Raw genomic sequence first — 21078 nt, 5'->3', positions numbered from 1 at the left:
TGGAAGTTCAGGTCCCCAAGGAGGATATATTCGGGTGATCGGGTGATGCTACAACAACGACCGCAACACCACCACCCTGCTGGACAACCTCGCAAACCTCGGACTCAAGCAGCTGGTGACCACCCCTACCCACTACGCCGGACACACACTCGACCCCGTCTTCTCATCCAGCAAGGACATCACCTTCAGCCACGCCACCGGACTCCACTTGACGGACCACAGCTGCGTCCACTTCAGCTTCAGAAGGACCACGATCCACCACCACCAGCAACAGGTTGCACGCAGAAGCTGGAACAAGATCACAGCCGACCAGCTCGCAACTTCCCTGAGCAAGAACCCATCCACCAGCGCAACGAACCCCAGCGAAGCGGCCACCAACCTCACGAAGTGGATCAGCGACTGCGCAGACAACCTCGCCCCTCTGAGGACCCCGCCTAGCAGACCCGGCAGCAAGAAAGCCCCATGGTTCACCGACGAACTCAAGAGCTCCAAGAAGAACTGCAGAGCCCTCGAGAAAGCCTGGCGCAAAGACCCAACACCGGACAACATTACTGCCCTCAAGCTCGCCACCCGAAAACACCACCAACTGATCCACGCCACCAAGAAAACGGCATTCAAGGATCGATTGGACAACAACGCACACAACAGCAATGAACTCTTCAACATCGTTAAAGAGCTCTCCAACTCCAACGCCGGAAACAACAACATCACCCCTTCGCAAGACCTCTGCAACTCCCTCGCCTCCTACTTCCATAACAAGATCGCAGACATACACAACAGCTTCAGCACTCAACCGACACACGCCACGACCGACCCACCGCCCCCCACCACCACCCTCCGCGCCTGGACCCCGATCAGCACCGAAGACACCGTCCGCACGATGAACTCCATCCACTCCGGATCTCCGACCGACCCCTGCCCTTACCACGTTTTCAACAAGGCCGACACCTTCATCGCACCCTACCTGCGGGACATCATCAACACCTCCTTCAACACCGCTACCTTCCCGGAGAGCTGGCAGCACGCCGAACTCAGCGCTCTACTCAAGAAACCATCAGCCGACCCCACCGACCTCAAGAACTACCGCCCCATCTCGCTGCTCCTGTTTCCTGCAAAAGTCACCGAGAAGACCGTCAACAAGCAGCTGGCCGCCTTCCTCGAGACGAACGGATCCCTCGACCTCTCGCAGTCTGGCTTCCGGGCCAACCACAGCACTGAGACCGCCCTGATCGCAGCCACCGATGACATCCGAACCCTGCTCGACAACGGAGAAACAGCGGCCCTCATCCTCCTAGACCTCTCCGCGGCCTTCGACACTGTATGCCACCGTAACCTAGTACAGCGCATCAGCAACGTCGGAATCCAGGAGAAGGCACTGGAGTGGATCATCTCCTTCCTCGCCAAAAGGACACAGAGAGTCCGCCTCCCCCCGTTCAGATCAGAAGCCACCGAACTTATCTGCGGCATTCCTCAAGGCTCCTCGCTCAGCCCTACCCTCTTCAACGTCTACATGAGCCCCCTCGCAGCCATCGCACGCTAGCACAACCTCAACATCATCTCCTACGCCGACGACACCCAGCTGATCCTCTACCTCACCAACGACCCCGCCACAGCCAACCTACACGAAGGGATGAAAGAGGTAGCCGAATGGATGAAGAACAGCCGCCTGAAACTGAACTCGGACAAGACGGAAGTCCTCATTCTGGGATCTTCACCCTCCGCCTGGGACGACTCCTTGTGGCCCCCCGCCCTAGGCAGCGCACCCAAACCGACAGACCACGCACGCAACCTGGGCGTCATCCTGGACTCCTCCCTCTCCAGGACTAGACAAGTCAACGCTGTCTCCTCGACGCGCTTCAACATCCTGCGCATGCTACGAAAGATCTTCCGGTGGATCCCCACCGAGACCAGGAAGACGGTCACCCAGGCCCTCGTCACCAGCCGCCTGGACTACGGCAACTCCCTCTACGCCGGAACCACCGCCAAACTCCAGAAGAGGCTCCAGCGGTTCCAGAACGCCTCAGCACGACTCATCCTGGACATCCCCCGTCGCAACCACATCTCCGGACACCTGAGAGACCTGCACTGGCTCCCGGTCAACAAGAGAATCACCTTCCGTCTCCTCACCCACGCACACAAAGCCCTACACAACCAAGGCCCAGGATACCTCAACAGCCGCCTCAACTTCTACGTTCCCAAACGCCAGCTTCGATCGACCGGCCATGCCCTCGCCGCCGTCCCCCGCATCCGAAGAGCCACCAAAGGGGGAAGGTCCTTCTCCTACCTTGCCGCCAAGACTTGGAACTCCCTCCCGACCCACCTCCGCCTGACCCAGGACCACCTCGCCTTCAGGAAGCAGCTCAAGACCTGGCTGTTCGAGCAGTAGCGGACCCCCCTCCCCTAGCGCCTTGAGACCCTCCGGGTGAGTAGTGCGCTATATAAGTGCCTTGATTGATTGATTGATTGATGCTAGGGAGTGCGGGCTGATGAAGTCGGCGAAGGTTTCGCTGAATTGTGTGCGCGGGCTCGGGGTTGTAGATGAGGGTTCCTCGGAGTGTGGTCTAGGGGTTGGTGTGGATGTGGAAGTGTAGGTGTTCGGCAGCGGAGATTGTGTCTTCTGCATTGGTTGTGACGTTGATGGTGTTCCTGTAGATGATGGCGATTCCTCCTCCGTTTTGGTTGACGCGGTCCTTCCGGGTGAATTTGTAGTCGTCCGGGATGGCTATGGCGATGTCGGGGGCCGAGGAGGCGTTCATCCAGGTTTCCGTGAGGTCAGGTGCTGTAGTATCGAGGAGGTCCTAGAGTTTGATGGCGTATTTGTGGACAGAGCGGGCATTGAGGAGGATGCACTTGAGGTTGTTGTTGCTTTGTTCGATGGGCGGGGTGCACGTTCGGAGGCATGTGAATTTGCAGGTTTGGCATGCAAAGGGTCCGTGGGTTAGTTTCAGGGTGGCTCGGTAGCAGGCGGGTGAGCGTCCGGTGTTGAGTGCGTTGAGGGTGGCGTGTCGTATCTCAGTCGTGTGCCCTGGCTCCTGCGGGGCCCAGGGGTTCTGGCGCTGGGCGCGGTCCAGGCGCGGACGGGCGCAGACGGGCTTGCCTTTGGTGCGTCCCCTGCGCGCGGCCGCTGTGCGGCCTCCATATGAGGGGCTGTGGGAGGGAGGAGCAGCTGGGAGGCGGGAGTGGGACGGCAAATGGGAACAGCAGGGGGCGGGCCGCAAAAACGCAGCGGCGGGAAAGGTGGCACAGAGGGAAACTGGGGAAAAGCGGGGAGAGGACACAGAAGGCAATACGGGGGAAAGGGGGCACAGAAGGCAAGAAGGGGGGAAAGGGGGTACAAAGGGCCCAGCAGATGTCAAATGGGGAGTAGAAAATACAGAAACAAAATCCAAAGGCAACAAGTGAAACCAGGGAAACAGAAGGAAACCGGGGAAAAAACGGGAGGAGGACACAGAGGCAATACGGGGGAAGGGGGCACAGAAGGGCACAGCAGATGTCTAGTGGGGAGTACAAAATACAAAAAACTAAAGCCAAGGCAACAGGTGAAAAACGAGGGGCAAGACCAGAGGAGACTCACGCAGCAACAGGCAGCGGCAGGGGCAAGGAGACAGCAGATTGCGGGGGCAGCGTCACAGGAGGACTGTGTGGCGGCGACCTACCTGAGGACAGGGTCAAAGGTCGCTCCCTTCACCGCCGCGCGGCCTCCATATGAGGGGCTGTGGGAGGGAGGAGCAGGCGGGAGTGGGGCGGCGAATGGGAACAGCGGGGGCGGGGCTGCAGGGACACAGCGGCGTGAAAGGTGGCACAGAGGGAAACCGGGGAAAAGCGGGGAGAGGACACACAAGGCAATACGGGGGAAAGAGGGCACAGAAGGCAAGAAGGGGGGAAAGGGGGTACAAAGGGCCCAGCAGATGTCGAATGGGGAGTACAAAATACAGAAACAAAATCCAAAGGCAACAAGTGAAACCGGGGAAACAGAAGGAAACCGGGGAAAAAACGGGAGGAGGACACAGAGGCAATACGGGGGAAGGGGGCACAGAAGGGCACAGCAGATGTCTAGTGGGGAGTACAAAAAACAAAATCCAAGGCAACAGGTGAAAAACGAGGGTCAAGACCAGAGGAGACTCACGCAGCAACAGGCAGCGGCAGGGCAAGGCGACAGCAGATTGCGGGGGCAGCGTGTGGTGGCTGGGGGACAACCTACCTGAGGACAGGGCCAAAGGTCGCCCCAGCCACATTCTACATGCTTGAGACTTAGGTTGAGGAGACTTGGCCCTGAAGAGACTTGTTGTTGAACCGAGGATTGCAAAGGAGGACAGAAGATGCTGAATGACACCTTCTTGTTCGGATGTCTCCTCAATCATGGACAGTCAACCAGGGGGAAGGCCTATGTGAGTACCCTACTGGATGAATTAACAAAATGGGTTGAAGAAGGGTTGCTCCCCTTCTAACAAACCAGATTTCATACAGGGGGCTCAACCTTCGACAGTGCTGTTGCCTTAGCTAACATTGCACAGCAAGTCAACGTTAAGAACAATTTGCCAGCGTTCGCCTGCTTCGTAGACTACTCTACCGCATAAGACTGCATAGTACGGAGCAAACTATGGGAATGCCATCATTTCGATCGACAGCAGGACCTGGGCGGGTGAGACGGTATCCCCAAAATTCTATACAGACCGGGACGTGAAGCAAGGATGTGTTCTTACGCCAACATGATTTAACTTCTATACAGCAGGAAAAGAGCTACAGAACGCCAATCTAGCCATACCAAAGATAGGTCAAAAGAAAGTGCAACTACTACAGTATGCAGATGATATGCTAATTTTTGGCCATACACAGATACAGCTCCAGAAGGCATGCCTTACATACATTTAACAAATGTAATAAACTTGTTGACAATCAAAGTAAAACAAAAAAGTGTTGATATTTGTCCATTACGCAAGGAAAGCATGGTAAAAATATGGAGGCTGGGCCCTTTGACGACAATATCGACAAAAAGCTATAACTTCTTAGGGGCCTAGTTTAGTGACACAAGGAATGGGACCATACAGCAAAACAGGATGAAGTCAAAAGGACAAGCAACTTTATGTTCCCTATGTAAACTGCATAGTGAATTATATAGCCCAATAGGAATGCTTGGGCAGTATTGACTCAAGAGGGGTGGGAGGAGTTGACTGCTGCATTGCTCGTGCATAATTGAACAGATGAGTGATGAGTGAACTGACTATGGTATTTGATATTTAAAAAATATTCAAATCGGTTTCCAAAAAAAGGGATGCTTGGGCACAACTGCAACATTTTTCTATCGAATTTTGAAAGCTGCAGCAGGACCTCTGTTGGATGTGTTAAGACAATATAAAGTGAGCAGCAGACACCATGGAGTACTTATTTAAATAGAGGGGCGGAGACCTTAAATCTGTACTCGAGAATTGGTCTATGGAAGCAACAAGCTATACGATTGTGAGGAACTTTATAAACAAACACATTTGTATATGATATGACAAGAATCGGTTACTGCCAGCATTCAGGAAAAGCAATAATAGTCAGCCTTAACTGAATCATATGAAGTCAACAAAATACAGCCTTATTTAACCCTTGCATGCTGATGACGGAGCGGTTCCGTCATCAGCTACGGGTGAGCTGTGCTGATGACGGAACCGTTCCGTCATGACTCCGCCCGCGCAAGGCGGAGTCAGCATGGGCGGGGAACTCCCGCCGCACGCAAGGGGTTAAGACAAGCAGTGGGGAGGAAATGCTTGAAAGAAATTCTTTGGGCCAGACTGGTACCCATGCAGATAAAAGAATTAAATCCCAACTGGAAAGCATTATCAAATATCACAAGATGCAGATTATGCAATTATAGAGAGGAGTACTTACTGCATCGGATATGCATCTGTCCAGCACTGCTACAAACTCGACAGAGACTATCAAAAACTATCTTTCAGACAAAGGGAAAACCAACATGTGTGGAAGCAGGGGAGGTGCTTTTCTTTTGTATGATCCCATCAGAACCGTCAAGATTTGGCAAGAACGGCTCTAAAAGAAGCAATATGCCACTGTGTCAATCTCTGCCTCCTAACTTGCTTGATGTCAATGTCATCTGTTTGTTAGAAAGCATGCACATAGGCAGTCTATTTGCTTTTTTGTAAATTTTATGTCACACAGTTCAGCTCCCAGCCCCCTCTGATGGAACAAAATGACAGCTCCAATGAAATTAGTAATCCACTTTATTCAGCATCTTTGTAGATTAGATCCTCACCGTCTTTGCACCGTATTGTCTTGCACATTTTTGCACATGTTGGTGTCCCTGAATTTTGTCCCTCAGAGCTAAAGTCGTGAAAGTAATGACGCAAAGCCAAACTCGCTCTGATAGGTTCACTCTGTAGGGAGAGCTCATTCAGTTGGTCTAAAATCATGTAAATAGGCACTTTATTTGCTGTTTTGTATATCTTATGTCACTCAGTTCAGCTCCCAGACAGGCCGCCTTTGATGGAAAAAACACAAAACGCCAACAAAATCTAACAAGTATTGCACTTTATTCCACATCTCTCCAGATTAGATCCTCGCACCTTATCTCTCGTGTTTTTTTGGCACATGTTGGAGTTACTGAATTTGGTCCTTTAGAGCAGAAGTCATGATATTAAGGTTAAAAAGGCCCACTCTGCTTTGATATGTTTAGTGCATAAGGAGATCTCTGGCAGGGTGGGGTTATTCTTCCAGTTCAGATATCTGTTGACCTTGCACTTACTTTTGCACTTTTTGCACAGTTTAACTCAATCAATCAATCAAATCATTTGTAAATCGCACTACTCACCCGTGAGGGTCTCAAGGCGCTGTGGTGGGGAATGGTGCTACTTCTCGAAAAGCCAGGTCTTGAGGAGTTTTCTGAAGGTCAGCAGGTCTTGGGTCTGCCGTAGGTGGATGGGGAGGATGTTCCAAGTCTTGGCGGCGAGGTGAGAGAACGATCTGCCGCCGGAGGTTGCTCTTCGGAAGCGGGGGACTTTGGCGAGGGCGAGGTCGGCAGAGCGGAGCTGGCAGGTGGGGGTGTAGAAGCAGAGTCGTCTGTTGAGGTACGTTGGTCCGGTGTTGTGGAGTGCCTTATGTGCGTTGGTGAGGAGCTTGAAGGTTATCCTCTTGTTGACCGGGAGCCAGTGCAGGTCCCTCAGGTTGGGTGTGATGTGGCTGCGGCGAGGGATATTGAGTATCAGGCGTGCAGAGGCCTTCTGGATGCGTTGGAGCTGTCTCAGGAGTTTGGCCAAGGCTCCAGTGTAGAGGGTGTTTCCGTAGTCCAACCTGCTGCTGACGAGGGCCTGGGTGACTGTTCTTCTTGTTTCAGTGGGAATCCACTTGTAGATCCTGCAGAGCATGCGGAGGATGTTGAAGCAGGAGGAGGTGACGGCGTTGACCTGTTTAGTCATGGAGAGGGTGGAGTTGAGGATGACCCCTAGGTTGAGTGCGTGGTCGGTGGGTGTTGAGCCGGTTCCTAGTGCGGTCGGCCACCAGGAGTCGTCCCAGGCCGAAGAGGTGGATCCGAGGAGGAGGACTTCCATCTTGTGCGAGTTCAGATTCAGTCGGCTGTTCCTCATCCATTCAGCGATGGCCTTCATTCCTTCGTGAAGGTTGGTTTTGGCGGTGTGGGGGTCTTTGGTGAGGGAGAGGACCAACTGGGGGTCATCGGCATAGGACATGATGTCGAGGTCGTGCCGACGGGCGACGTGGGCAAGCGGTGCCATGTAGATGTTAACAGAGTTGAGCTGAGGGATGAGCCCTGGGGTACTCTGCAGATGATCTTGTTGGCTTAGGAGCGGAAGGGAGGAAGGCGGACGCTCTGTGTTCTACCGGAGAGGAGGGAGGTGGTCCATTCCAGGGCCTTCTCTTGGATCCTGGCGTTGTGGAGGCGTGTCCATAATGTGTGGTGGCTGACCTTGTCGAAGGCGGCTGACATGTCCAGAAGGATGAGGGCCGCCGTTTATCAGTTGTCCAGCTGGGACTTGATGTCATCTGTGGTGGCAATGAGGGCAGTCTCGATGCTGTGGTTGCTACGGAACCCGCACTGGGAAGGGTCCAGGATGTTGTTCTCCTTGCGGTAGCGGGTCAGTTGTTAGTTGACGGTCTTCTCGATGACCTTTCCCGGGAACAGGAGCAGGGAGATGGGCCGGAAGTTCTTGAGGTCGTTGGGGTCCTCCTTGGGTTTCTTGAGTAAATAGTCGATCTCGGCGTGCTTCCAGCTCTCCGGGAAGGTTGCTGTCTCGAAGGAGGTGTTGATGACTTTCCGGAGATGGGGTGCAATGGCTGTGCTGGCTTTGTTGAAGATGTGGTGTGGGCATGCGTCTGACGGAGATCCGGAGTGGATGGTGTTCATGATCTTGATGGTGTCGTCGTTGTTGATGTTGGTCCAGGAGAGCAGGCAGTTGGTGCGGATGGTGGTCGTGGGGGCGGAGGTCTCAGTGGTTGTCGGGGCAATCGTGGTGTTGAAGCTGTTGTGGAGGTCTGCGATATTGCGGTGGAAGAAGGTTGCCAGCGAGTCGCACAGGTCTTCCGAGGGTGGGACGTCGTTGGTGTTGGAGCTGGGGTTGGAGAGATCCTTCACGATGTTGAAGAGCTCTTTGCTGTTGTGCACCTTGTTGTCTAGGCGGTCTTTGAAGGAGGCCCTTTTGGTGGATCTGATGAGGTGATATTGTGTCTGCGGGTGGCGTTCTTGTGGGCTGCGTGGCTGTCCGGTGTTCGTTCACGGAGCCAGATCTTCTACAGCTTTCGGCAGGTTTGCTTGGAGGCCCGAGGTCTTCAGTGAACCAGCTGGCTTTCTTGTTGGTGTGACTGTTGGAGGGTTTCTTGATCCACTGTCTGAGGTTGCGGGTGGTGGTGTCGGGGACGGTGGGTGGGCTCTGGGCGAGGGTGGTGGTTAGCTGGTCTTCGGTGACTCTGCTCCAGCACCGGCGAGGCATCTGTTGGGTGCGGTGGTGCGTGGTGGGTTTCTTGAAGGTGAAGTGGATGCAGCGATGGTCGGTCCAGTGGAGTTCGGTGGTGTGGTTGAAGGAGACGTAGGGGCTTGCGGAGATGATGGGGTCAAGCGTGTGACCCGCGGAGTTGGTGGGTGTTGTGATGAGTTGTCTGAGTCAGAGGTTGGCTAGGTTGTCGACCAGGGTGGTGGAGTTGGTGTCGTTGTTGTTCTTGAGGTGGAAGTTCAGGTCCCAGAGGAAGATGTAGTCCGTGGAGGCGGGGTCATGTGTGCTGACGAAGTCGGCGATGGAGTCGCTGAACTGTGGGCGGGTCCGGTGGGTCTGAAGATGAGGGTGGTGTGGATCTGGAAGTGCAGGTGTTCGGCGTTGCTGAGGGTGTCATTGGTGTTGATCGAGACTCTGAGAGTGTTCCTGTGGAGGATGGCGATTCCTCCTCCTGCTCCGTTGGTGATGTCCCAGCGGGTGATCTTGTAGCCTTCCGGGACGGCTAAGGCTATGTCGGGTGCCGAGGCGGGGTTCAGCCAGGTCTCCGTCAGGAAGGCGACGTCTGGGGAGGTTGAGTCGAGTAGGTGCCAGAGTTCAACGGTGTGTTTGCGGGCGGAGTGGGTGTTGAGAAGGATGCATCTGAGGTGGTTGGGTTCTTTCCTGGTCGGCAACATAGTGGGGTGGATGCTTGTGAAGCTGCACTTCCGGCTGGAGAAAGCTCCGTGGGTGCGGTTCGGGTGGCCAGGAAGCAGGTGTGGGGTCGTCCGGTGTTGAGTGCGTGGAGGGTTCTGGCATCATAGTAGTGTCTAGCGTGGTGGCGTTCGCGGGGTCGAGGGGTCCTGGCGCTGGGCGCGGTCCAGGCGCAGACGGGCACAGACAGGCTTGCCTTAGGTGCGCCCGCTGCGTGCGGCTGCTGCGCGGCCTCCATATGAGGGGATGTGGGAGGGTGGAACAGCTAGGAGACGGGTGCAGGGCAGCGAATGGAATTGCAGGGGGCGGGCCGCAGGGACGCAGCGGCGGGAGAAACGGGCGGGGGCCACGGGAGAACTGGGCACAGGAAGGAAAAACAAGTTTAGGCAAGAAAACAAGTGCAGGCACAGAGGAATAAAGACAAGTCTGGGCAAGAAAGCAAGTACAGGCACAGAGGAATAAAAACAAGCCTGGGCAAGAAAGCAAGTACAGGCACAGAGGAATAAAAACAAGTCTGGGCAAGAAAGCAAGTTAGGCACAGGGGAAAAATACAAGATTAGGTAAAAACAATCCAGGCAGAGCCGTGCAGCAGCGTGGGGAGAGACATGCCTGCGAGCAGGGTCAGAGGTCACTCTGACCCAGTTACGGAACGTCACCCCTTAGACTGGCGAGCCGGACGCTAAGGAGGATAAGTTTTATTGGCATCCCTCGACAGTTGAATCTGCAATTTTAATAGCAGCTGCTTGCATACACATTGGACATGATCTTTTATTTCTTTTTCCATAGGGTATGGAGGATTTGATTAATATGCAATGTTATGCCTAGATATTCTTTTGTAATGGAAACAGAACTAGTATGAATTTACTGTAGCACATTGCTTACAACTGTATTCTGTTCGCTTTTTATTTTGCAACATTGTATTTATTGAGAAAGAATTGCAATGATTTTAATCAATCACGCAAAATAAACGTATTCATTCATTGGCAGTCAACCTTGGGGATTTGTTATGGATGAAGTGGTGCAGAAGGCAAGGCACCGTGAAAGTAATGTGGGAGTTACTGTAGGGTGTTCAGGCTTGGCTAAAGCTAGGAGCATTAGTCACCATCTGTGGCGCCTGATGTTGGTTGGATTGGAAGTGCAGCAGTAGTGTCATTTTCATGCCCAGATGAAGACTTACAGTAATCTAGCCAGATACAAAGAAGCTCAGCAACACGTGCCAGACTGCCTGCAACAGGTGGTAATCAAAATTTCGGATTTGTTTGGTGTTGAATTTTAGCCAGTGTTGTTGCATCCAGGTCTGTACTGCTGAAAGGCATCCTTGCAGTAAGGGGACTTCACTGGTGGCGTTGCTGAGGGTGAAAAAGATTAGGGTGTCTTCCTTGTAAGAACAGTAGTTTAACCTAAAAACCGAATAATAGCATCCAAATGATCCATATAGATATGCAAACGGTAACAGATAGACTCTTGAGGAATTCCAAAGTGGAAGATGGTAGTACAGGAAAGCAGAGGTCCTAGTCTCAATTCTGGAGTTCTCCCAGTTAAGAGAAGAGACACTTGGAGATCAAGGCAGAGCCCATAAATGCAGATTCTCAGAAAGCAACCTGGTATGTAGGGAGAGGGACTTTTCAACTCACATTAACAATAAATAAATTCTGATTGAACAACAGAACGTCTATTGCTTACTGACTGACATGAGACGTCAATTTTACATTTTCCCACAACACAATCCTTTAGTGTTACAGGACATAAACCTTCTTTCATGTATTTTTTTAGCCACAAACGACAATCTGATCACAGCTTTCCCTTTAAAATACTTTTAAAATGGGTCTGCTATATTTGTGGGTTGTACTGCCAACCAGAAAATGTTGCGCTGCTGCACAAGCTGCGAGCGTGGTGGCACCTCGCTGTCCTGCAGGGACTCACCCATGCTCCGACCAGCTGGTGCCCTGCAGTCTGCAGCCTTGAACGCTGGTCCGAATTATGCATGTGGCATCTTGGATGTCCCTTTTCCTTCTGTGGGGAGCCAGGGTTAAATCGGGCTTAGTTTCTGAAGGGTGGCGACTATGGCTGCTCTTCCTTTTGGGGAAACATGTTAGCGGGATAGCAGCAGTGGCCTCAAAGGGAGTCAGGGACAGGCGAGATGCGCCCTTCAATCCAGTTCTGGTTTTAGCATTTAGTCATTGGTTGCCGTACTTGATAATATATATAAGTATAACGAGCAGTTCAATATAGTGCCTCATTCCTGTTTTTAGGTTTCCTGTTTTACACCATAAAAAGGGGAGACATCTGATCTCCTCGATGTTGCAACACTACTCACGTCATTTTGATGGTTTATTGCCCCTAGTTTGCATTTTGGACAAATTATTTTTTTCCTCAGTTATATTTTATAGGTCTGTGGACTTTGTAGTCAGTTGGGGACCTTTCTGCTGACTAGATGTTTACTGGAACACAATCTTGAGTTCTATAAACTTAAGATCGGAAGTTTTTTTAATGCTTTGAGGCATTTCTCAATCTGAGGCGGTTCTTCTCTGCAGACACCTCGTACTTTGTATTGTGTAGGAATATTGTGGAAACCAGGAGGTTGCCCTACCTCGGGAAAATGATTCAACTTTGCACGGATCAGGTGCGGGAGAAGCGGTAATCTAACTGAAAGATTCCCCGTTCGCAGAGGGGTGAGACAGGGTTGTGTGCTTGCACCGACCTTGTTCTGCCTCTTTGTGAACGGGGTAATCAAGCACCTCACTGGGATTGCCAACACCGATGCCCCAAAATTGACCGGCAGCAGGGTGCCCGCAATTATGTTTGCGGATGACACCCTGCTGCTGTCCAAATCCTCGATGGGCATGCAGAGGGTGTTAGATGGCTTCCTGGAATTTTGCACAGAAAGGGGACTCGAAATTAACCCCCAGAAAACGAAATTTATGATCTTAAACCCCACGTCCTTCAAGTGGCCAAATCCTCTGCTTGGCACAGTGCGCTTGGAAAGGGTCCACACAATAGAGTATCTGGGGATAACCCTAAACCAAAACCTCACGTGGGGGGCTCACCAGATCAAAGCGAATATGAAGCTGGCCCAGAGGGCGGGTGGTATCATGAGGATTGCTACCAAGTCAACATACCGCCCTCTTAGCCCCGCTATTCAAATATATAAAACCCAGGCGCGGGGGGGAGTTACCTACGGGGGAGAAATGTGGGGTCACATTTCATCCTCTAATTTGCTGACCACAGAAAACAAATTCCTAAGGCTGCTGACTGCTCTCCCGCCAAGTACCCCACTCCTGCCCCTGAGACTGGACTTGGGTCTGAGGCCTATCAAGGAGGAATTAGGGCTCAAACCACTAACATTCTGGCGTTGTATCTGGAGCAGTCAAGATCTTACCTCCTATAGATCTGAGTTACAGGAATTTTTATCTCTCCCTAATACCACCAAGACCCCTTGGATAAATTATATTAAGAGAACTTGTGAGACCCTTGGACTACCAGAACTATGGTCACATCCAGAAAGCACAAGTACCAGGATCCCAAGGAAAGTGCTCTCCAGAGCATATTACGACAAAATGCTTCTCCGAGCCCTGGACAGTGCACGCGAGGGATCTCCGACACATCGCTTTATCACAATTAAAGACTCATACAACCTCGAAAGTGTCTTGGATGGCATGACTCTTGTCCTTACAAGAAAACTATTCTTGCAATGGAGGTATGGGACCCTTCCTTTGATGTCCTTTACCAAAGCATGGTCCTCCCGGTCCCCCACAGAGACGTGCCCTGCATGTGCCCACACTAAGGAGAATGAAGCACATGTGATTTTTTTCTGTCGAGCCTATCAAAAAAGCAGGAAATTTTGGCTCGTCCCCCTCCTTAAAAACCTGGGATTTAGAACATTTTTACCTGCATTCAGAGTTCTAAAGACAGATGTATCACCGCCAACTGTGTTTGCCTTAGCTAAATTCCTAACTGCAATGTGGCATGCCCGAATCCGATACATAAAGATGGCAAGAGACCCTTGAAATTCCCTGCCCTTGTCTTACTATTATCCCTGTTTTATCATTTCCTTTTTAAACTTATGTACTAATACCAATGATACACTGATACTTTGGAATTTTAATGATGTGGCATTTTGTATATCTTTTATGATCACCAGATCGAAATAAAGATTTGAAATTTGAATTTGATTCGTTTTCCGCTGTGAACTGGTGAATGTGTTGACTGAAGAAGTATCAAATAAAAGGAACAATACTTTCCTAGAGCTCGCTTTCAACTGTTGGCCATAAAAACACTTAATTAACCTTCAAAGAATTCACTAAAACTGGTTTCCACCCTGCGTCCCTTGACTTTGCAACTCGGGGCTCTAGTTCAACTTGTCTGCCCAGTAAGCAATGTTCAGGAAGTGGCACTGAATTGACAACAAGTACTTTCCAAATGTTTTTCAAACTTCAACAGGGACTAACCAAGCATTTGCAATGCAATCGGTCTCGCTTTTGAGACCTTATAAGTATTTAGTCATTGCGCAGCTCTGTGCTGCAGTCCCAATGTAATGGAGATGTACCTGTTGGTGGAACAGGCCCCTCCAGTGTAAAACAAGCACAATGTGTTTTTTATTAAAACACCCCAAATAAACGATATGTAAACACGCACACACTATATAATCTTTATAAAAGCCAATCTTTTTTCAAACGCTTTGGGAAGAGAGTGTGCACACGCTTTGGAAACTTATTTTATTATTTTTCTAAAGTGCACACATGCTTGCCGAAGATAAACATGTTCTCACTGTACTTCAGCAATAGAAACAAATCTTTTTTTCAAATGTTTTGGGAAGCGTGTGCACTTTCGAAAATAACAAAATAAGTTTCCAAAGTGTTTACACACGCATCACAAATGATACTGAGTTACTGCGCGGCCCACCTGCAGGCATATTGATCTACTTAAACTGTGCTTCTGACCTGTGTAGTTAGCCATCTGGAACATGTTGTGATGGCTGACGAGGAGGAACCCGAACAAGTAATGGCCAAACAGAAGGATCACTTATTGAAGTCGCCATGGGAGGGATAGAGCCACACAAAGGAGGGACAATTAAACGTGAAAGGCCAATAAAAACAAAGCGTTTCAGAATGCCACAGAAAACAACAAATGGCCATCAATGGTCATGCCAAAAGCCCACGGAACAGATACAACATGTCTTGTGGACAGCACATGCGCGGACTAGGCTCGACCTAAAAAATGCGGAATCTACAGCTTCAGTCATGTCATTGAAAGAGGGATTTTATAAAGAAAATACTTTTCTAGAGTTTCCATTCATTTTGTAACAGTTTTTTCCCCCACTATCAACCCTAATTGCAGCTTTCTGACTAGGATCTCGTCAGCATGACTAGCCTTAGTTTAGTCTGTTTTTTATGGGATGTTGTAAATGAAACATTTTTAAAAGAAAATACTTTCTATATATTAACACAAACCAAGTATCAAAATAACACTATCTAAACGGACTAACAGATACGAGAGGACGACAACCTTGGAGTCTACCTGCTCATGCACGGACCCTGCTGCAGTCATGGCAGTGGCAATGCCATGTGCACACCTTAGCCCAGATGCCTCAAACACTAAGGAGGTTCCACTTGAGTGTAGGCTAACTAATAGCAGCTTTACAGTGGTTAAATGTACTTTTTTGCACATTTAGAGGAATGTATTTGGAGACAAATCTAATGTCCCATCCCTCTTTGGAACGGTGCAAGAGACCCATCTTGGTTTAGTGACGTATCAAAATAAAATATTACCTTTAAATGCATTATCTGGATCTAAAACCATAGCATCCCAGAGTAGGACAATGCCTATGGTTCACCCTATTTCGACACCCAGGGTGTATTAGCCCCCACTCCACAGTGTTAGTTCAAATATCACAGATTAAAGTGCAACTGGGTTTCCAAGATGAGTGGAACAACCCTACCTTGTGCGTGAGCAAGTGCTGCTTTAGATGGTGGATCTGGCTGAACTCCATGCCACACTCAGTGCAGACAAATGGCCGTACATTCTGATGCTTCAACATGTGATTTTGCAGCTGGCTGCGGTAGTGGAATGTTTTGTTACATTCTACGCACTCGTACAATGTGGGACCCTGGTGTGAGGATATGTGACGCTTCAGCTGCGTGAGTGTGGCAAAGTCCAGGCCACACTCCACACACACGTGGCAGCGCCCGTTCTCGTGTTTGGCTTCGTGGGCTTTCAGTTCGCTGGGGTAGGCGAAGCCACGGCCACAGAAGCGGCAGCTGTATGGCTTCACGTCAGTGTGCAGTAGCATGTGCCTCTTCAGGTGGCTCGTCTGAGTGAACGCCTTGCCACACACTTCGCACTTGTGTGGTCGTGTGCCTTGGTGAGTTAAAAGATGTGTCTGCAGGTGACTCGGCTGCTTGAAGAGTTTGTTGCAATGGGGGCAGGAGTGGGGTTTGATGCCACTGTGGCCAAGGATGTGTGTCACCAAGTTGTACTTTGAGGTGTAGGATTTCTCACACATGCGGCATTGCCAGCGTTTCTGCCGGTCACCAGTGTCCACCAAATAGGAATCATCGATCTGGACATTGATGTCCAGGCGGTCCAGTTGAGCCTTTTTGTTGCGTTCCATGCTAGAATCATTGGCGTCGAAATCGGGCTCATTGGAGGATTCTTGCCACACATAGTTCTGTCCGTTTTCTCTCGGCAATGTGGGCACATGGCCGTCGGTCTCGGTTAAAGAATGTTGGTCCAGATCACACTCCCCCTTCACATTGTCGGACTCTGTGCCTTCAGGGACTGCATCCATTGTTGACTCAGAGTAGCCATCTTGCGCAATGTCCTGGCGGTCATGAGAATAAGTCTCTGTAGCTACATCATGTTGTTGGTGTGCGTTCCGGATGCGCCGGGGTCTCCGGCGGAATGTACTCAGGTCGATCATTTTCACACTCCTGCTTTGGACAGTGGTTTGCTCCTCTTGGCCTTCCAGGGGGGTTCTCTCAGTTTCATTCTTACGCGATGAAGGGGTAGTCACCTGATACATGTGATCTAGTCCATCCTCTTCTTCGGCTTTCTCATATTTAATTTTAGGCACAAGCCTCACAGGGGGTCTCTTTTTCCTCCTGGTGTGTTTTTCTGCCTCCAATGCCTCGTCTTCCTGTGGTTCTGCTGCGACCCGAAACCCCGCCTCCGGGTAAGCGCCCCCCTCTGGCTGCTCTGCTTCAATAGGTCCGCTGTCTAACAGCTCATTGCCAGATGATGGGAAGAAGCCGCTAGGACTAATGGTGGCCCCAAGCAGCTCATTGTCGGACACCAGGCCCAGGACTGCTGCCTGAGCCAAGGAGAGCACCACCACAGCATCCGTCTGCGTTCCGAAGTCGGTGAAGCGATCCATCTCTCATACCATCTGGCTAGTTTAGCATTTCTGTAAAAAATAAGAGCAAAAAGGATTAGCAACTTCACTAGTAAATTCTTAAAGCACTGCAATATTTTAAAGTGGGCGCTAGTTAGAAGCATCAAAAGACCACAAATTATTCATTTGACATCTGGGGGCCGAGGGGGCACCTATGTTGCCCCCCTATTGACCCCTGCACCCCGTGGCAGGCACGGGGTGCAGGGATGAACACTACCTACCATTTCCCTATGAGAGCATGTATTACGACCGGTTTACAGCTGTAATGCATACTCCCATAGGGAAATGTCAGAATGCGATCGAACTGTGTTCAGTTGCATCCTAATGAGGCGGGCGGGCCGGCGACCAGAGTCGGTCCAGTTTTTGAGACGGTGTCGTCGGTCGCCCGACATCATTATCGCCCCCTATATGTTTTTCATTAAGTTTTGCCCAGTTTTTCTCCCAGTGGTGCCCCAAAGCAAGGAGAACAGAAGAAAAAAAAATTAAATGGGCAAGAAATAAAAGTAATGAGAGAGAGAGACTTGAGAATGCAAGGCGAGAAGCAGGAATATTAAAAAACAACCATTGGTAGAGCCAATCAGCCTCACTTTCCCAGTGCTGTGTGTCTTTACCAATGTCAAATGCTTTTAACATTTCTCGGCATTGCAACCAGCCACCTTTGCGTCAGGCAACATGTCATGACCCACAGCAGTGGCCATCTTGAACGCATAAAAAGTAATGTTTCAATACTTATAACATGGTCACCCTTATTGTGTACGATTGGTGCACGTTGATGGGCCTGCTTGAAAGTAAGAAAGCCCTTTCTATTCTATCAATATAACTGCTGCGCTACGTAATGCCACGTTGCTTCATGCAACGTGATGGTCATCTTGAAAGCATGAAAAATAGACTTTCAAGATGGATGGTCACCACTGTTGGTTTCCCCTAAGGCAATGCATTTTAGAAACAACAAGCACTGACAAAGATAATAAAGTTGAGAGATGGACAAGGAGAGGGAAACGCAAGGGAGGGTTAAGCCGAAGGAGTGGAGAAAAGTAGTTGCGGACAGTGACCAAAGGACATGAGAAAAGGCAGCACACTTGGGGTGGTAGGTAAACAGAGAGGGGAAGCAGAGGGAGTGAGGCAAAGCACTCTGGTGCACACTCAACAAATGTAATACAAAAGAAACAAGCAAGAGGATATGGATAGGAGAGAAAAAGGGGTGGGGGTTTAGGGGTGAGGACAGAGCACACATGCACTGTATGAGCAGAGAGAAAGGGGAAGAATAGACTCTCCCAACCCAGCCAATCAAAAGTGAGGGTAAACAAGCAATGCTACCTGGGTGAGACAAACACAAGAATAGGGACAAACGCCCAAAAGACGTCCAAAAAAAGAGCATGGAACTCAGCTAGACAGAATGGCCATCCAAACATGAGCAATAGGCAGTACCATAGCCCACTCTAAGCATTACTGTATGCAATGCTATCTGCGACGGACAGCTGAAGATGTCCTTAGCAAGACTGTAATGACAAAAGGGACCTGGGAGTGGGACAGCCTGTGCATGAATGTTGGTAAAGTCAATAGGGAGAGGAGGTAGACGAGACCTCTCATAAAAGGTAGTGTGTGATTTCTAAGTGGTGCAAGTCAGGGAATCTAACAATGGAGAGGAAATGGAACATTCTGAAGTTGGGAAAGGAGGCCCTGCAAAGATGAACATGGAGAATAGGACAAACACCAAATTCTCTTGTGAGAGAAGCTTCAGGATTGGCCGCAGGGATGGCTGGAAGTCTGTGCCTGAAGAAGAGGAGCAGAGGAGCAGGGCGTGGCCGGCTGAAGATACTTTTTTTAAAGTATTTTTTATTTTTCCCCCTCCTTTCGCGACCTCTATCCCCCCCTCTCGACTTGTCCCAAACACTGACCGCTACCGTTTAAAGCTTCAATGAAGGCAAGCGGCCATTCAACAATACCGATTCTGTACGTTTCAATGTATACACAGGAGTCGACGCTGCCTGTTCCTTTAAGGCATACAGAGAGGGAGTACTACAGTAACCCATCCTCTGCTTTGAGGGATGCTTTTCCTTGCAACTGCCTGTGTAGTACCTTTTCTGTGTATGTGTTAATGGAGCGTGAGAAACCCTTTTCACTGCTCAGCTGCAGAAACTACTGGCTTTGTCAACGTTTGGCAATATATAGCGATCAACTCAGGAGCACCTGTACTGTCAATCTAAGGCAGGCCAGGGAGCTGCTGTGCCAGGCACGCCTCTGGCCCCGCCCCCACTTCCGAGAAACAGTGCATTTATAAACAGCTCGGATGCATCAGCATTGGCAGAAGCTGCTGCTACCGTCTAGAACCGCCTAGAACGTTTCAAGTGGCACCGTTCTTTAGCAGCACTTATGAGCTTGGCTGAAATGCTTTCAAGGTACTGCAGTCCTGGTCAAAAGGCTTCCGCTTGTTAACAGGGCTCAACTGGGTTTTAAATTTCTTGTAACTGCAGCAAAAATGTAGGGGGTTGAAAACTCAAATAGCCCGTAGCCTCTGATAAATATTCAATGAGGAGGCTGTGGGTCTGGTACCGCCAACCTCCCCTCTATACATAGTTCTGAAAATTCTGCTAGGGGCAATAGGCGGCAAGACCACTTGAATTGTGACATGCCTCCGTGTTTTGATGGGGGGCACACTGTGAAAGTACCTGCATTTAAAAAGATCTACACTGTGGGCCTGCAGGACGCAGAATCTCCAGTTATTTATGTTTAGATCCTAAGATATAACACTATTTAAGTTCCTAAATGTACGTTTTTCTTTCCTTTTCAAAAATAGATTCATTAATCTTGGATAGTAATTTCATACCTTAATGTGAGGCCGTTGGCCGCCCATGTGGAAAATATAAACAAAATGTGTAATGGGTAATAGAAGATATAATTATGTAAAAGGGACCAGAATGCTCTATTAGAACAAATATTAAAATGCAACAAGACGTTTTATATGTTCACAATCATTTGCAGTGACCCCGATCGGATATAGTTTAAAATGTCATGATGTTACACCAGGTGATACTGTGCACGGAAATGCATGTTATTTGTTTTCTATTGAAATGATATATACGAAATGCCAATAAAAACGAGTTTAAAACATAAATAAAAAGATCTACACACTATACAAAAAACATAAAGCAATACGAATCTGCTAACATAGGTTTGCGAATGCTCCTTCTTGAAATATGTAGTAATTAGCACCACACCAAAGGGATCTCGAGTTCAGTGGGGTTTTGTTGAATAGAAACTTGACTTCTCTTTAAGTAGTTGCAGCCTAGTTTACATTTTAGAACTCTGTAAAATATTGCGTTTCAAAAGAATTCGGTGCACATCTACCATGAGTCCAGGCACAGACGAAAAGGAGTGCGAGTGGTTTTCCATTTGTTGTGGCCCTCAATGCGATTCAAACGAATAGCGGGCTTTTAAAGCATTCCCCCTGGCCAATAACAGCACGTGTTGTACCGCTCTGGAGAGGTATTCGATAATCTCCTGCACAGCGACTTAATGTGCCATTGCTCCAATAACTAAGATCCGTAATACAATTGTCATACCCGCTTCTCGCAGCTGGGCCGAGCGGAGGTGCCACACGGCGGATTTGCGGCACAGTGGGTTGAAGTACTGAGCGGTCTGCGGCTCCTACATTGGCTACAATGTTTACTTAACAGGGGCAGAGGCAATGGACTACGGTTGCACTAATGCGATTTTGGGAAACCACAGCATATCAAACTCATCCTATGCATCCTGACTCTGTCCCTCTTACAATTTGCCGTTACAACTTATTCACCACCCGCACTCACCAAGGGTTTGCAAAACGTATTTATGTGCGAAGGGAAGAAAAAAAATATAACTGGAAGGTTCGGTCAGTGTTTTACTCAGAATAGTTATTTTTTAGTTTTAAGTTCAGCACCCCAGCGTATGTCAGATGAGCAGTATTGCAAGGTGGGCTCTTATTTTCTGGGGGTGTTCAATTTTTCAGTTCCTTATTTGGTGTTTAAGTATTTCTCACATTTCACGTTATTGTTGCTTAGGGTACTGTCCTTTTGG

General features: G+C 49.6%; 1 protein-coding gene across 1 annotated transcript in view; it reads right to left on the bottom strand.

Annotated features, from left to right (window-relative positions):
• ZNF710 (zinc finger protein 710) overlaps nt 1-21078 on the bottom strand; it is a 153845-nt gene that overhangs the window by 28415 nt on the left and 104352 nt on the right. The window contains exon 2 of the mRNA XM_086958157.1: nt 15571-17034. Within this exon, the coding sequence (XP_086814283.1) occupies nt 15571-17004 (1434 nt within the window). The 5' untranslated portion in view covers nt 17005-17034. The remainder of the gene's footprint in view (nt 1-15570; nt 17035-21078) is intronic.

The sequence above is a fragment of the Lissotriton vulgaris genome, chromosome 2_1, assembly GCF_964263255.1.
Source record: "Lissotriton vulgaris chromosome 2_1, aLisVul1.2, whole genome shotgun sequence".
NCBI classification, from domain to species: Eukaryota; Metazoa; Chordata; class Amphibia; order Caudata; family Salamandridae; genus Lissotriton; species Lissotriton vulgaris.
This window is presented reverse-complemented; position numbering and strand designations above follow the sequence as displayed.